This window comes from Cadophora gregata (assembly GCF_030347475.1).
Source record: "Cadophora gregata isolate MNR1 chromosome Unknown scaffold_2, whole genome shotgun sequence".
Taxonomy (NCBI): Eukaryota; Fungi; Ascomycota; class Leotiomycetes; order Helotiales; family Ploettnerulaceae; genus Cadophora; species Cadophora gregata.
This window is the reverse complement of record NW_026695925.1, coordinates 1,638,602-1,654,286: the sequence shown is the minus strand read 5'-3', so window position 1 is coordinate 1,654,286 and position 15,685 is coordinate 1,638,602. Positions and strand designations below refer to the sequence as shown.

At 48.7% G+C, this 15,685-nt stretch overlaps 5 protein-coding genes across 5 annotated transcripts; 3 read left to right on the top strand and 2 right to left on the bottom strand.

Annotated features, from left to right (window-relative positions):
* Positions 1–751: 751 nt before the first annotated feature.
* On the top strand, positions 752–2,701 carry ONS95_007829 (uncharacterized protein). The gene is made up of 3 exons (XM_058501351.1): positions 752–1,522; positions 1,576–2,357; positions 2,412–2,701. Exons 1-3 carry the CDS (start codon positions 1,073–1,075, stop codon positions 2,533–2,535), a joined length of 1,356 nt encoding a protein of 451 aa, XP_058362670.1. The 5' UTR covers positions 752–1,072; the 3' UTR covers positions 2,536–2,701.
* Positions 2,702–2,769: 68 nt separating this feature from the next.
* Positions 2,770–4,610, top strand: ONS95_007828 (uncharacterized protein). The gene is made up of 5 exons (XM_058501350.1): positions 2,770–2,989; positions 3,077–3,492; positions 3,568–3,592; positions 3,646–3,964; positions 4,076–4,610. Exons 2-5 carry the CDS (start codon positions 3,199–3,201, stop codon positions 4,515–4,517), a joined length of 1,080 nt encoding a protein of 359 aa, XP_058362669.1. The 5' UTR covers positions 2,770–2,989; positions 3,077–3,198; the 3' UTR covers positions 4,518–4,610.
* A 491-nt stretch (positions 4,611–5,101) lies between these two features.
* Positions 5,102–6,619, top strand: ONS95_007827 (uncharacterized protein). Its single transcript, XM_058501349.1, has 3 exons — positions 5,102–5,204; positions 5,251–5,694; positions 5,749–6,619. Exons 1-3 carry the CDS (start codon positions 5,122–5,124, stop codon positions 6,467–6,469), a joined length of 1,248 nt encoding a protein of 415 aa, XP_058362668.1. The 5' UTR covers positions 5,102–5,121; the 3' UTR covers positions 6,470–6,619.
* A 312-nt stretch (positions 6,620–6,931) lies between these two features.
* On the bottom strand, positions 6,932–10,991 carry ONS95_007826 (uncharacterized protein). The gene is made up of 2 exons (XM_058501348.1): positions 9,754–10,991; positions 6,932–9,701 (listed from the first exon to the last, which is right to left on the bottom strand). Exons 1-2 carry the CDS (start codon positions 10,212–10,214, stop codon positions 7,616–7,618), a joined length of 2,547 nt encoding a protein of 848 aa, XP_058362667.1. The 5' UTR covers positions 10,215–10,991; the 3' UTR covers positions 6,932–7,615.
* A 3,193-nt stretch (positions 10,992–14,184) lies between these two features.
* ONS95_007825 (uncharacterized protein) lies at positions 14,185–15,379 on the bottom strand (the record flags this gene model as incomplete). Its single annotated transcript, XM_058501347.1, has 4 exons — positions 14,185–14,535; positions 14,582–14,993; positions 15,062–15,209; positions 15,301–15,379. 4 exons carry the CDS (start codon positions 15,377–15,379, stop codon positions 14,185–14,187), a joined length of 990 nt encoding a protein of 329 aa, XP_058362666.1.
* Between the last annotated feature and the right edge of the window lie 306 nt (positions 15,380–15,685).

Here is a 15,685-nt window from a genome sequence, read left to right as displayed (position 1 = left end):
TGATCAAGAAAGGACTTTGACTTGGACATGACAGAAATGAAATGTTTCTGTCTCGCCTCTTTCGCCCTTTGCCTTTGTTCCATTTAGAATTTGTATTGGACAACGCCATTTTCATCGCCAGTTATTTTCATTATCAATTGCCAACTGTCGTCTGCCCATTGTCTGTTCGCCCTCCGCTGTCATGGGGCCTCAGCCTTGGAGGGGAAAGTTGACCACTGTTTCGAGGATTTTACTGAATCTGAAATTGATATTGAAACATTTCCAAAATTGTGCCGTCTTGGGTGCACAAATCAAGCATTCCAAGACAGCTCCAAGAGATGCCTCAAGCTTGTCTTTTGTGTCACATCCTCGATTGCTACCCTGGACTTAGCCGATCTTGGAAGCCCGTTGTTCATTGTAGCATTTGGAACTTGGTGTAATCCCAACCACACTTGGTGCTGTAAAATACTCTGTCTTAGCTCCTGGAATAGTGGATAGAAAGTGATCCGCTTGAAGCAGAAACTATTCAAGCTGAGTCGCACCGCGAGCAGACTGTCCTGGTTGGACCATCCAGGCAGGTAGACAGCACCTTCAACGTAATGCCACTGGTGGAAGGAAATCCTCACGTGTCTCCGAAGCTTGACGAGATCCATTTGTTTCTTTCTTTATGTCTCAACACGGACTACCCGGCAGGCAAGGTAAGGTAGGTAGCGTTCTAAGCCTGGAGTACTTTCACGTGCGCATCACGTGCCAACACAAAAGTCCTAGGGCACCTCCATGAATGCTCGGGCGGTCATTGCCTGACCAGAAAACCACTGCTAGTCATGGCCATGCTGAGTTTATACTGAAGATAAGTTCGGGCCCTGTCAACTGATTGTCTATAAAACCTCGGTACTCGTGTTGGCGGGGCCAGGCGAATCGTCGCGCGTCGCGTAAAACAACATCACACTGACTTCAGCCTCAGCATACAAGAGGACCATGTGAGAACTTCATACGGCCCAATACTACTCAATCATTGTTAACACTTGTCAAACATATCTTCAGCTCAAATTTAATACAAATGGAACGGTGCTAGTACAACTTCATATTCATCATGTCAACCTCACCTACAAAACAGAGCATCCCCAACCTTCCCCCGCCCCATCTTGCACCTTCTCTCCTCAACCCTCCACCCACACCTCGCTCACGCGCACTCAGGCGACTACAATCAGCGCATACACTAGGCCAATCGAACAATCAGCCTTCACTGATATCGCAGCAACATAAGCAAGTCCTGCAGAGGACCCATTCGCCCGCGAACAGCACCTCAGTCTCCCATCACAGTCGAGGACGGTCGAATAGTGATGCGACAAACATGTCGATTCCCAACCCAGGCTCTGCCGGCAGGCGGCCAGTTCATTCGAAGAAACCAATAGCTGCAGATACGCTGTCTCTCGACCGACTGGTGAGAGAAGGACCTCCAGATGGAGATGTAATTGGCGCATTGGAAACAGTGAGGTTGAAGATACTGGATCAAGGAATAAAGAGTGATACAGACGGCATGGTAAGGATTCTTCGCTTCTGCTACCCAAGAAAATCTTGCTCATAGCTCCATAGTCATCCCTCAGAATATACATATGGCTCATCCTGCTTAATGCCCCCATCCTCGAAACCGACGCCTACCTTGCCCTCATCCACCGTGGAGCTTCACCCGCCTATTCCAAAATCCGTAACGATACCTTCCGAACCCTAGCCACCGACCCCCTCTTCCGTAGACGAGTCAGCGAAGCAAGTCTCATCCGGCTACTAAATGCAGTAGCATGGAAGCTCCATGACGCGAAAGAGGAGCGGGCAGACACTCTTTCCAAGTCAAGTAATAAGCTCACGCATACAGCAAATGCACATGGTAGCCCAGAATTACAAAATGCGACACCTGCTATGAAGTCTAGAGCTCGAGCTCTTACTTTGACAACAGCGGGCTCTGATGTGGGTACGTCGGAGCCAGGTACATATGTTCAGGGTATGAACGTACTGGCTGCTCCATTCTTATATGCGGCCCGGAGTGAGGCTGAAGCTTTTGTTGCTTTCCACCGATTCATCACCGTGGAGTGTCCTGGCTATGTGCGTGGAGCTATGGACGGAGTGCACAAGGGACTCGCCCTGGTGGACAAAGTTCTGGCTATCGTTGATCCCAAACTAAGCCTCTACTTGATTGGTAAGGGTATGAACGCAGAGCTCTACGCTTTTCCTTCGGTTCTGACACTTTGTGCCTGTACGCCTCCCCTGCCGGAAGTTTTGCGCCTCTGGGACTTTTTGTTTGCTTACGGGGCTCATCTCAATATCTTATGCATTGTGGCGCAACTTGTTATTCTCAGGACTTCTATTTTGAGTTCTCCTAGGTATTTCAACCCTATGAGTTTTAAAATGCATTGAAAAGCTAATACGATTTCAAGTCCCACGAAGATCCTGCGGTCGTTTCCGCCTCTTCAGGCCGAGACTATCAAAGCTGTTACGTTGTCTTTAATCAAGAAGATCCCTGACGATGTTTACGCCGAAATAGTAGCTCACGCCAAATGATTTATGATCTTTGAGCATCGCATGGCGTTTTGGGCTGCTGAAAACTTGGGCATTATCGGACTTGCATGAGAAATGTGTTATGACTAGCATTTCAGGCGCTTTTGGGATGGGCTGGGATGTGTGATAAACGTGTACTATCAAAAAAATAATGTTGACCATGATTGATGACCTAAAGTATCTTTCTTGTCTTCAAAAATTAGCACCTGCTGCCGTGACGTCCAAAGGGATGGTCCTGGTTGATTGGGTGCCTTTTCCAAGGTTGGAATATGAAAGTCCTGGAATGCACGTGTAGCATCAATTGACTTCCTCACGAATCAACAACCTCCTCCCACTTTTGGACTCAGGAATCATCAACTCATCTGATTGCACTCTACAAATATCAAGGAAGGAGGAGTGATAAAAGCTGCAGTTGACGTCTTTGACGTTGGCTACCTGCAGAATGTTAAGCGCACGTGTGGGTAGCTCCTATTCCATTGGTCTTAGAGAGAGCCGGCTGCAAGGTACCTGGAGTAAAAACTGGGGGCTGACGATCCCTCAACAGCAACTTCAAGCCAGCAACCGACTACCCGAACACACGCACTACGGGAGTGTGCATTCGGCGTCAGTCTACCCCTCTCATTCTTATAAACGTATAAATACAAGTTCCATTTCCTCCCTCGTGTTATGTTGCTTCCTTATTCAACTAGGCGAAGTTCACAAGTCAATCGTTTAAACCTCTTCTTCTCGACGCGCCGAACCTTCCACTCGCTAAGCCTCACCCTACTGCTCGCTATGGCGTCCCTCTCGACTTGCCTTATGCTGGCTTATGCCTTCCTGGGCTTCTCGAGTCTGAGTACTGTTGGTGCTGAGGTTCCTGGTACTCCGGATGTGTCGCCGAGTTTGCAAGATATTCTGGACAAGGCGCATAAGGGCCCGTTGTATACTTATCCAACAAGTCTCACGCAGGGAATTATACCGGTGTGTACATTTCTGACTTCCGAGCCCTCATATCTATCAAACTGCCAAATCAGTTGCTAATATAATCGTGGTTAGAAAGGCATACATTCTCATAATGACTGTAAGTCCGTCATGCCCCGGATATTGGTGTGTTTACTAACGCTCGAGACTTAGACTGGCGAGATGTACCACTCTACAGTGCATTGTCAGTGGGAGCTATCTCCATCGAAGCAGACGTATGGCTGTACAACGATACGCTCTTCGTCGGACATGAGATTAGTGCTCTCACCAAGCAACGTACCTTTGAGTCACTGTACATCAATCCTATCTTGGATGTGATCAAGCGCCAAAACCCGTCAACGCCGTTTGTGAATGAGAAGACCCTCAACGGTGTTTTTGACACAAGTTCCGGGCAGACGCTGTATCTGTTTGTGGATCTGAAGACCAGTGGAGCGAGTACATGGCCTGTTGTTATCAAGGCATTGGAACCACTGTAAGTTTTTGACTCTTTTCCCCAATTCCTCCACGTGATATCAAACATTTCTCTTCATTGAAGCCTTGATACATTGCATTTAACATTCAATACCTCGGCTGACACAATTAGACGCGCTGCTGGATATCTCTCCTCCACAAATGGCACCCACTTTACCAGCCGTCCCGTCACCGTGATCGGCACCGGAAACACACCACTCTCACTCGTCCAGCCGATCGAGGAGAGAGACTATTTCTGGGACGGGCCCCTCCCAACTCTCAACACCACATTCTCCAACATCACCTCTCTCGTCTCACCCATAGCTTCCTCCAGCGTAAGCGCTGCTCTCGGCAGTACCGTTCTTGGCACTGGCTTGAACGACACGCAACTTGAAATCCTCAGAGGGCAAGTGGCGACGGCACATGGGAAGGGTATCAAGGTTAGGTATTGGGATCAGCCTGGCTGGCCTATTAGTACGAGGAACGGGTTGTGGAGACAATTCAGGACAGAGGGAGTGGATTTGATCAATGTGGATGATTTGGAGGCTGCTGCCGGTTTTGGCGATACTTGGTAATGATGATGAAACTACGACTGGCTTTGTGTATTTAGAATGGGAAAACTGGCAAGGATAGGTATTACAAAGAAGATAATTAATGAACATATGAACTCATCTCTTGATTTCAATACGAGATGTGGCTGTGGTGAAATGATTAATCACGAAATCAGAGATCGAAGCTATATTTGCAAATTTACAAGCCAGTGTCCAACCTTCGACGGCGGGGTTTTCACTTTGCTCACGAGATGGGCTTACGGTTCAGGTGGCTCCAGGTTGAACCAGATTGGGATGTTGACCAGATTTGAGTGTGTTGAGAAGGAGCGAGAGACGTACTTACTTCCGTCTGCATTCGAGAGTGCTCCACTTTAGCTCTTCCCGTCATCGTCGTTTCTCTTTTAGCATCAGCTCAAGCTGTGTATCCTCTAATACCGGTACACTGCTTGAGGAGCTGAAGTAAACATACTTTCAACACATCTGTCACAAATTGTTATCTCATTCCAGTATTAGCACGTCTACGAATCTCGCTTATTGCTTGACGAGATACAGACGCTTTCCAGACGCGATTATGCCACTCAGTTCTCATGCTATCTCCCTAAATCAGACGCAAAAATCAGCTTTCGCTATGAATGCTACGAGCCCGATCCACACAGACAATAGATTCAGAGTTGCGGTGGAAGCAAGAAGAGCAGCCAAGTGGGATCGACTGTAAGATAATGACACGGTTCTGAAAATCACAGCTGATTTATGTCAGCTCTCGACGAAAGGAGGTGTTTCGACTCCACCAAAAAGCAACGGGGTGCGAAATCCCCCCAGCTTTTGAGGTGCAGGACCCAAAATGCTCAATCACAAAACTTGAAGCACAAAGCAGCGCCGCCAGCTATCTCGACAGCTTCTTCATCTACAGCCCCCACGAATACACCGACGATGACGAGAGTCAGATAAAACGTCATGCTATGTCCCCAAAAAAGCCGCCTCTTGCCACTAAATGCAAGACGACGATTGCTTCCAAGGTGGAAAGAGAGAAGCGCTCGAGACCAAGTCAGCATTCAATGCCAGTCCGCTATATTGGAGGAGACGTTTCTCGCAGCAAAGTAGAGGAAAGTGTTGGGGAATTCGCAGGCTCAATCGAATACATGAGGCTCGTCTTAGATCCTGAGATCGATTCGTCAGGAATCATGCCAATGAAGCCTGGAAGGTCGGTCTCCAGGAGCTATCGACGTGTACTCTGGGGCTCACTTGTGCTTTATAGGAAGGAGAGGCAACAAGAAACACGAGAAGCAGATCTGTCCTCCTCAGATAACACAGGCATTGGATCCCCCCAGAAAAGATCAAGGCGAACTACGAGTAATCCGCAAAATATCTCGACTTCAGTCAGCAATCCATCTCGTGCAGATCTTACAGATCGGACCAAAAAAATCACGTTTGCGACGCAGAATTCAAGGGGGCGAGGATCCTCGAGCTCGTCCGGCTTATTGAGTGGCTCAGAGACGAACATGGTTTCGATGCTGGATGGTAAACAAGGCTACACAGTGTCATACAAGGAGCGCTCAAGGTCGCCTCCGAAAGATAGGGAAGCGACCGAATCCTCAGAAGCATCCCGATTTCATATAGAGAAAGGGCACAGCGCTGAGCATATTATTGACCAACCAGCTGCAAAACATGTTAAACAACGAAGAGATAGTGGTTGCACAGAAGAACCAGAGAACCGTGATGAGCAATGTCTTGATCACAACTCGAACTTCGGCCAACTTCAGTCGGGGAAGGGCTGCAGCGACTCAACCAAACCGTCTTCCAACCACTCCACTGAAGCATCGGAGTCCCAAAGCTCTCATATTGCCAACATAGTTTCTGAAGGAGAACGCAATCTACGCATTGACATTGCACCGCCGTCTCCATATACGAACAAGACGATCTTGAAGCAAGTTTCGACACAATCAGCTTCTCGATTGATTCGACCTACAAAGGAATAAATAAGAGATCATTGGAGGCCCAGAGCTAAAGCGCTGTTCCCCGACATAGAGAAAAAACCACCGAGGACAAAACTCGGTTTCAGCGAAACCACTGAAGAAGTTGCTAAGAGTGAAGAGAGTCTTGATGCTCTAGACCTAGCTAAATACGTCGAAGCTTCAGCAACGAGGAGGACGTAAGTGGCAAACATGCCAGTCACATCATCAACACCAGATGTATACGGGATTGACCGAACTCGTCGTGTTACAGGTGCGGGCCACTGTCTTCGCTTAAGTCTCGGATGGAATGTCAATAAACGCCGACTGATGCCAGACGTCGTTACTACAATAGATGCATTGCCGCACGTGTGCTCTCCAAGTTTTGCGAAGCTATTCTCATGGTAATATTTTAAGTCTTGAGATCATGGAAGTGTGCAACTGGGTTGGTTTGGTGTGCTACAGGACAGCTGGATTATAGAATACAGGCTTGGTCGTGAAATAAACGTAACTTACCTACATACATATAAATGCCAGAGTCTGAACCGCGGTTGACATCGACTGCATAATTGCTCGCGTACCAGCCCATGGAAATCAGCGCATGTTGAGTAAGTATTCAAGGAACTCGAGAATTTTTGCACCCGATAAAGCTAGCACACTGCAAAATAATACAGAGATGAAGGATCAGTAGTTTCATCACTCCAGGCATGATTCATTAAGTATTATTACATCCACATTATTCATGACCCTGCCAATCCAATTCCAATCCAAGCATGACACTGTCATAGACCTTGTGCCGGTTGAGCTTCACCAGGGACCAGACCAGATTGAGTGGGTGCGTGAGAGAGTGAGAGAGTGTGAGTCAGTCATCCACTGAATTCCATCGACATCGAGTCCATTCCACTCCATTCAATGATGTTTAAAAACAGGAATAAACAAGGATCGCCTATAAAAGAGAATGGTATCATCGCTGTACTCGAAAGGGAAAATGGGAAATTCCGACATCCGCGCAATGCTCCCCGTAGTGCTTAGAAAACAAAAATCGGATTGTACGAATGAATGTACGAAGGCATGTGATCGTCTGCGAAATTGTGGAGCGAATGTTTGTGTGTTGCAAGTCCGTGTGGAGGAGAGATATTCGATGCAGAGGGGTGAGACGTGCTGTATGAGCTTTCAGAATGCATCTTCAAATGGACAATCAATGCTATCGTGTCCTTCACGCTCACAAACGCCGCACCACTTATCCATGTTGACGACGCCGCTTTCCTTTCCTGCCACAGGACCGGATTCCATAGGATTAGGGATGATCCTAACGGGTGGGCTAGGTTGGTGGAGGGAGGAGAATGAGGCCTTGTTCTTCATGGGCGACAGAGGGGCAGGCTTGTATTCGTCTTGGGACGGCTTTGGTGATAAGCCGGCCTTGACCACGTCCTTTCCAGTTCGAAGGTGATTGGCTTCTCGGGTTGCTCCGCTGTTAGGACTAAACATGTTCGTACACGTAAGGATATCATGACCAGAAGTCTCGCAAAGCTCACAAAAGCTCTCATTGGCAGAGGAGTAGGTATCACTCTCTGGCATGGTCTCGAGGGTGTTTCCTCTACGGTGATTCTCGGGCGATGCTCGCGTATCTCGATCACGCCAGCTGACTACTGTTCCCTTGGAATCTCGAATCGAGGAGCGATCTTGGGTCACAGTTCCAATGCTCATTGCACTCGCCCTTTGGTTAGTGCCGTTGCTGGCACTTCCTCGCCTCAAACGCTCTACCTCACGCTCGAGCTCATCCTCTCTGTTGACTTTTGATTCGACAGTTGCTCGTAATTCTGCGACTTCTCGCTCCAGCTGCTCACGAGCGAGGCGATCGTCGATCGAGTCTGTCCCACCATTGCTCGGCTTTCGACGTGATGCCTCCTGTCGGTTGGTTGGCGTCTTCTGGAGATCCCCATTTGGACTTCCCATGTCAGGAACGGCATCCCGGCTCAATGAGTGTATGATAGCCTTCAAGCCTCGTATCTCGTCGTCGCGCTGCTCGAGCTCCTTGGACAAGGACCCGGACTCTCCGTTGGGACCCACGTTCATGGCAGCTGCTGCCTTCTCTCTTTCCCGTCGTAATTCAGATCTCGTTCGCTCCACTTCGCCTCGCAGGAACTCAACTTCCCCTCGAGCTTCGGCTTCGCCACGTCTCGCATCCTCCAGTCCTTCTTCGAGCTCTTGTACAAGCTCTTCCAACTGCTTCAGTTGTCTGGCGACACTGTCGACATCTTCGCCTCGTTCCGCGAGTTCCCTGACCTCTTGCAGTAAATCTTCTACCCTCTTCTCGTAGACTCGTTCCGTCTCGGTGCTGGCCAATTCTAAAGTATCGATCGTACTTCTAAAATCAGCTCGGTGGGCATCGAATTCTGCAGTCAACATCGCAATCTTCTCATTTCTTTCGCGTAATATGGCCCGTAATTGAGCTGAGTCTTTATCCTCCATGCTCCCCCTGTTTTGCCTGCTCCCAACTTCTGGAGAATTCATCAATGCCTGGACTTCGACCAAGCTACTTTCCATCTCGGCCAAACTTGACGCCTGCTCCTTCAGTTGCTTGTCCCGCTCTTCCAGTTGCCCTCGTAATCTATCGAGCTCGTCGTCGTTATTCGCTCTCGAGGCAGACCGCGAGGCGGGGCGCATTTTCGTATTGAATGAAGAGACAGAGCCAAGACTTCCGTTGGTAGTCGCCCGAGAGACTCCAACAGGCGTAAGCTCATCATCGCTATAGTTCATAGGAATCTGACCCAGAGCAGAAGCACTCCGTGGTCCAACATTGGCTTTCAGTCCATTCTTAGGCGCAAACCCTGGTTTCTTGCTTGGATCTCTAGAATCTTGTGTGCCCCGAACGCTCTGTCCAAACTTTCCAGGAGCAGGGCTTCCATATCGTGCAGGTGTTTTCGATGATGGCGTTCCGATTGATGGTCTTGCGCTTAATTGTGGCTTTCGCAGAGGTGATTCGGGTCGGGGCAGAGAGGGACGCGACTTCTTGACTTGGGGACTTGGAGCTCGTCCTGGTCCGACAGACTGACTGAATTTGGGTACGGATGGAGTCGGCGGTGTATATGCCCTTGAACTTCCTTGGCCAGCTACTCTGAAATTCCCACCTATCGAAGGTGTGGTTGGTGTGAGTGGAAACGAGCCTTCTTGGGACGAAGGAGAGCCTCGTCTGATCGCTCTATTTATTGGGAGAAATATACCAGCTCCTGGAATCGTGGTATTAAAGTACGATACCCTTTGTGGCGTGTCAGCACTCCTGGCCATCATCTAGCGTTTGTATGTCTTACCCGTCAACATCGCCATTGTTCTTCCCCCGAGTTGCGAACTCTTCACTCAACTCCACCCCTGCAAATGTTCCCTTCTTCCCTTGTACCGTCCCGACGAACTTTACGGTTCCGTACATGCTTCCCGGAACATCTACGAGGTCTCCAACCTCAAGATCCTCTCCACCTCCCGCACGGGAAGGTGTAAATGGCGGCATCTTGCCGGGTATAGAATCGTCATCCAACACTGTGCTCAAGCCGTATCCTAAGCTCTCATCCGGGATACTTGAAAGGGCGGAAGGAGTCAGGGCGTTCAGGGATTGCTTTCGCAGAAGCGCGTGCGGCCTGGCACTCGGGCCCAGAGACGCGCCTGAGGAGGGTTGCTTGTGCGAAGTGTAGACCGCCCCGAGATTTGGGGTTGACGTGGAGTTTATGCCGTTGAGGATCGAGGGTCGCGGTCTTGCTAGAGAGCGTCGTGTTGACATTGAAAAGCGCGGGTGGAGTTGTTGTGTTTGCGAGTTGGTCGTTGGGCCGTTGACCAGGGGGCTAGCGAATGATGCAAAGCACCAGATTGGCAATTTCTCTCCGACAAGTGAGCTTGTGGACGACGCTTACCAATTCTTTAGTCGCCAGGGAATTATTGTATTTGCAAACAGATGGCTTCGTAATTCGTGATCGCGTGAGACGGTAATTACGGTAATTATGTAGGAGCAGAGGACGCGACAAACGTGAAGGACCTAGGTAAGGTAGGGAGGGCCTTGAACGACGGCTGCGGTGACGGTTGGGCTAAAAGAATGAATGAATGGCTGCGAGAAGCAGTAGGTAAGGTAGGAAGAAGCAGAGAGGAACGCAAAGCGCGTCGGGGACAGACTCACTGCGAAACGAAAGAAGAAAGACGAAAGAACTTGCAAAGGGAGGAGGCTGCAGCAGTTGAAGCATATTTCAAAGGCTCCTGTGCAGTGTGCCCGCAGCTGAGCTGGTCCTCGCTGCACATCCTTCAAAAGCCCCTGCAGCCCGCAGTGAACACTGAGCGGCTTCTCCTTGTTCACTGGTTGGCATCGGAGAGTAGACGACAGTACATCGGGCTGTGTTGATTGTGGAGACGGCTCACAATGCGAAAGGATGAATGAACAGGATGACCAGTTTAGAGTCAAAGAGGGTGGGCAACTGTTTCTGCTTTGTTGTGATATATCCAGACCCGGATTTTGAGCTTGACCGTTGGCAACTCACAGTCTTTAGGCATTGGGTGCCTGGGTTTGTCCGTTGGAACCAGCCTGGATGATTCCTCCTCCTGGTTCAGGAGAATATCTTCTACGCAGCTAGGTATCTATCTTCTTTCCTTTCCTTTCTTTGGCTTCAAGCTGCTACCCCAGCTCGATCACATTGCCTCACCGTTCTTTCTCCTCTACTGTATCATACCGGCTGCGTGCCCCATACAGATTAGTGTCCGTCCCCATGACCGCCACTATCTCACTTGTAAACCGGCAAAACGGTTGGGGGCCTTTCATCTCACATGAGTCTCAAACTCTCAAAGCGTTGTCAGACACCCTTTTACTCCCTCTCATGAAAAAAAAGAACGGAGAGGTTTGCCGGCACTGCGTCGTAGATCTTATTTAATGTTCCTGGGGGTTTTGAAGACATTATGGCATAGCTAATTTAGCCGAGGATTGCCCCTGTTCAAAATGCAGGTACTCCCGCAGCAGGGGAGGGGCCAGTCTGTCACCATCTAAGCACAAAGCCTATGAAGGCCATGATTTCATAGGAGACAATAGCGATCTACAGCTATGTCAAGACACACAAAACTGGTTTCCCCTAAAGCAAACGTTGTCAATTGAGGAACACTGAGCCTCGTCGCTGGGTTACGATCTCCATCGGCAATTCCTTGGACAGCCAGCCCGAAGACTCCCTGGGTGATAAGTTCGGAGGTACGAAGTCCGTGGAACTTCACGGCAAAAGGGCTCATTCTAAGTTATGTTGATGGGCTGTAGTGCTCTGAAAGGTCCCGACTGCTTTATGAACGCTGCAAACAAAGATTGGAACCATATTTTGTTCATTTATACCGCCGAATATTGGACAATCCTCTGCTGAACATCTTGTTGTGCCAGAGACCGGGTTGGAAATTCTCGAACATATCAACTCGGCCAGATAGCAGCGATACTTGGTAGCATGATTTTGCTTCTGGTACGGATAATTGTACACAGCTGTTTCTTTGCTCAAGAGGGACGAGTGATCCTTAGCACTGACATGCTCGTGTATTGTACAGAGACTGGAGCGTGTATTTCGTCGTGGACAATATTGGAAGTATTGACATATGTCGCAACTTCGTTAACCGCATGTAATTGTTTGGGTCAAAGTCCTTTATCTGATCTAGAAATTCTTCAGTAGCTACACATTCTTTTTGAGGCTGTGGCAGTCCACGATGTTCTGACTCAATGGGCTCGGAATATTAATGAAGCGTCACGCCAACTGCGCGGATTTAACTTTACGCACCATACAGAGTTCGACATCGAATCGTACTGTGCGAGAAAAATTCCCCGAGATTAACCCCTATTTGGCAGGCCTGCGACGACTCAACACCTCTACGTGGTGCAGGCTATCAACTCCTTTGGGAGGCTAAGATTGAGTCAAACGACCTGCTATCCTCTTGCATACAGCATACCGACGATCGAGACAATACAGATACGAAACACAACCTCCGAAGAGCGCTTCGTAAAAGGTCGACCTTAGAACAAGGCTATAACAAGGAGGGGTAGGAATAGGTTCTATCCTACGGTCATAGTAAGGGGGGAGGAAAGGCAGGACTTAGAGGAGGGTTCCCGGATACAGTCGCGTAACAAGGAGTTACTTCTATTTCTTCTACTAATAACTCGTGTAATAAGCGTACCTCTCCGCCTCGTTTGTATCGATTGAGAGAGGTTCGTTTGTATTCTACGGAAGAGATCAAGGGAGTGTAGGTAGCCTGTTAAGTCGAGGAGAGTTATACGAGTTAGGTAGTTAGAGGTATCGTGGACTCTAGCGAAAGGTTATGCGTGTCACAGTTTCAAGAGAGTCCTCCCCTTCGGAGAGCGCAGTTGCTGAGTATAAGGATCAGCTAGCTGAGGTTTTTGAAGTTTTTCCTCAGTCGTGGAGTATAAACCACGAGTAATATATCTGTCGGAAGGTATACCTAAATAGGGGTCGATCTTGTCGATATACGAGGATAGCACGCTGTAGCAAGGGAGTAAAGGCTACAAACCTATTTACTGTAAAGTCGCATTCAAGAGTAGTAGACTGTCTTACATAGCAGCGAAAGCTAGTTAAAAAGGACAATAAACTGGAATTACACACACACACACCCCCATTTGGCACTGCCTCAATCCGGGATTTGACTACATCGATCATCCGGATCCAGTCTCCTGGGTTTCGAGAGAGAGCTTTGATCTACTATTGCCCTTAGCTTCGTCCGAGCAGCAGGAAGTGACATGAAAGCCGACCCTTTCGAGCTTTGTAAGTAGTGAGATTGGCCTGTTTTCAATGCTGACAAATTAACTTTGAATTATCTCAAAGTACTGTTCCGTATTGGTGAGTTATCCTCGTGCAGGTTCTTAGTGCAGATATTCTTCTTGGTACTAGGCGAGGTAAACAATGCCGGTTACCACGCAAAGAACCAGGCATAGATTATTCCCAACAGATCAAGATTGCTTTCAAGTCCTTATAAGAGTCCAGGACTTGGGAAGCAATTAGACAGGTAGACGTCAACTACTGTGCCAAAAAGTAGTCCCATGAAAACCAGTTCTGGAGGCCACCAACGCAGTTTGGGGCATGTTGGAAGATTACGTATTTTCACTAGGCTAAACTTGTGATAGTCTCAAAACTAAGCGAGGCAAAAAATTGTTACGAAAGCTGAAAGGCTCTTTCGAACTTCTAGAAAAAAAATTGTGCGGCGTTTTGACCTTTCCCCAGTTGCTCAAACATCCCCAAGCCTCTGGATCTTTGGATCTTCGATGGTTCTGGTCCATGGTGTGTAGTCAAACTTATTCGAGCGTCAGTCGAAACACAGAGAAAACCAATTGCAATCGATCCCTCTATCCGCCGCGCTGAGTCGAGTTCGCGCCTATCGATTTGTCTTAACGGGCTCATAGGTTGCCGGGCTTGGTGCTGGATCAGAGCTTGAACATACTACATCTTGGGAAGGGGAAGACTGGTCATATGAAGGTGGGTGGAATATGGGATAGTGGATGGGAAGGACACACAGATGCGGGAGATCAAAATTCAGAAGCTATGCGGCATTCGTCACAAATAGAGAAATCCAGGGTATAAAGCAGTGCAATCGAGCTTGGTATCCACGCGGTTATACCTAAAAACTCCTCTAGATTTGCGTCTGCGAAGAAATGCAATTCTTCATTTTCAAAGAGACGAAACGCAATGCATATCTGCCAACGCCATCATCCGTATATCATATGCTATTCAGGGTCATTACTCTCCGTGTTCGTCACCAATCTTCTCCAACTTCCCAAGCTCGCGCTTCTCCCCAGTCTCTCCAATAATTCTGATTCTGTCCAAGCGGACCTTGTCACCATCTCCATCGCCATCTACAATGAAGAGAACCAGACTTGAAATGTTCTGGAACTTGACGAAGCGTAGAGAGATGGTCGCAGTACCGGTCTCATCCCAGTCCTTGGCCTCAAGTGTGATGCTTTGTGTTGCTGGAACATCATCTGCCTCCTCAAAGCCCAGTATGTGTGCTCGATTCGAGTAGATCTGTACAGTCCTTGGTCTCACCGGTACTTCGTCGTTGTCATCCGCTGCTGGGGGAAGGGAGGTAATCTGTCCACGGTTAGTGGCGTCTTGAGGAAGCATCGAAGAGCCTTGCCTGAAGTGTGTGCACTTTCAGTGTACACTGAAATGGCATGAATAGCATAAGCTGTTCATCAGTATCACTTTCAACCCAGTCCTTACCAGATGTCGCTGAAGCTTTGCCCTTCTGTAAGCCAGTTGGCTTGCCACTGTCGACCAAAGTCCTGACTGTGCCAAAATCGCTGTCTGCGTTCAGAAGCTCCAAGCCCTTGATATCCACCTGATCTGTCACATCATTGTAGCCTCTTGGAAGGTCTCCCACACGCCAGCTACTGCCACTACCAGTTGCTCCTCCAAACCCAGATGAACTTGGACCTCCTTCGGCTTCTGCGGCAAGCTTCTTGACAACTTCTTGCAACTTGCGGGGATCTGCACCCTTGACTTTCTCAACGACTTGACCAGACTTGAAGATCATGAATGTGGGCATACTATGAAGCTTGTCAGCAGTGTCCTAGGTCTGTCCATCGCTGATCTCTACTATCTGTAGTATACTCACGCAGTTACCGCATACTTCGAGGCTATCTCCTTCTGGGTATCAACATTAACCTTAACGAATGTGATGTGGTTTGAGCGTGAGAGAGAGGCTGAGAGCTGTTCGTAGAGGGGAGCAATTGTCTTGCATGGTCCGCACCAATCTGCATAGACTACTTGAGGTCAGTACAAGCTCTAGAGCTCTGGTGCCATCGAGACAGCTGATGAAGGAACATTTGTCAGAGGAGTGGCGGGGCAATTCACAGTCTGTAACCACGATCTGCGAGGATTGGAGTAAATCACTGAACTGCTTCGGCGAAGCAATCTGGACCGTTTTCGACATCTTGGATTTCGCGTGGTAGTCGGAGTGTGGTGTCTGGTTCTGGTCGTGGTTTGGGCATGGAGGGGTTAAACAAAGCAGAGGAAGGGCTTTGGCTTGGCGCGCCGTCCAGAAGGCAACAAGCGATGCGATCTGATCAGTAATTCCGTCCCACCTAAAATTCCACCCCGAAATTTCATCCTTTTTCGACACGACAATTCACAAAGAAAGTCCGTTGAGCAAAGCGCTGAGGCGTAATATGGACTCTTACAGGAGCTTAAGATACTCCTGGTAGCGCTCTGCGACTTTCAACGCGGGACGATTAGTCGA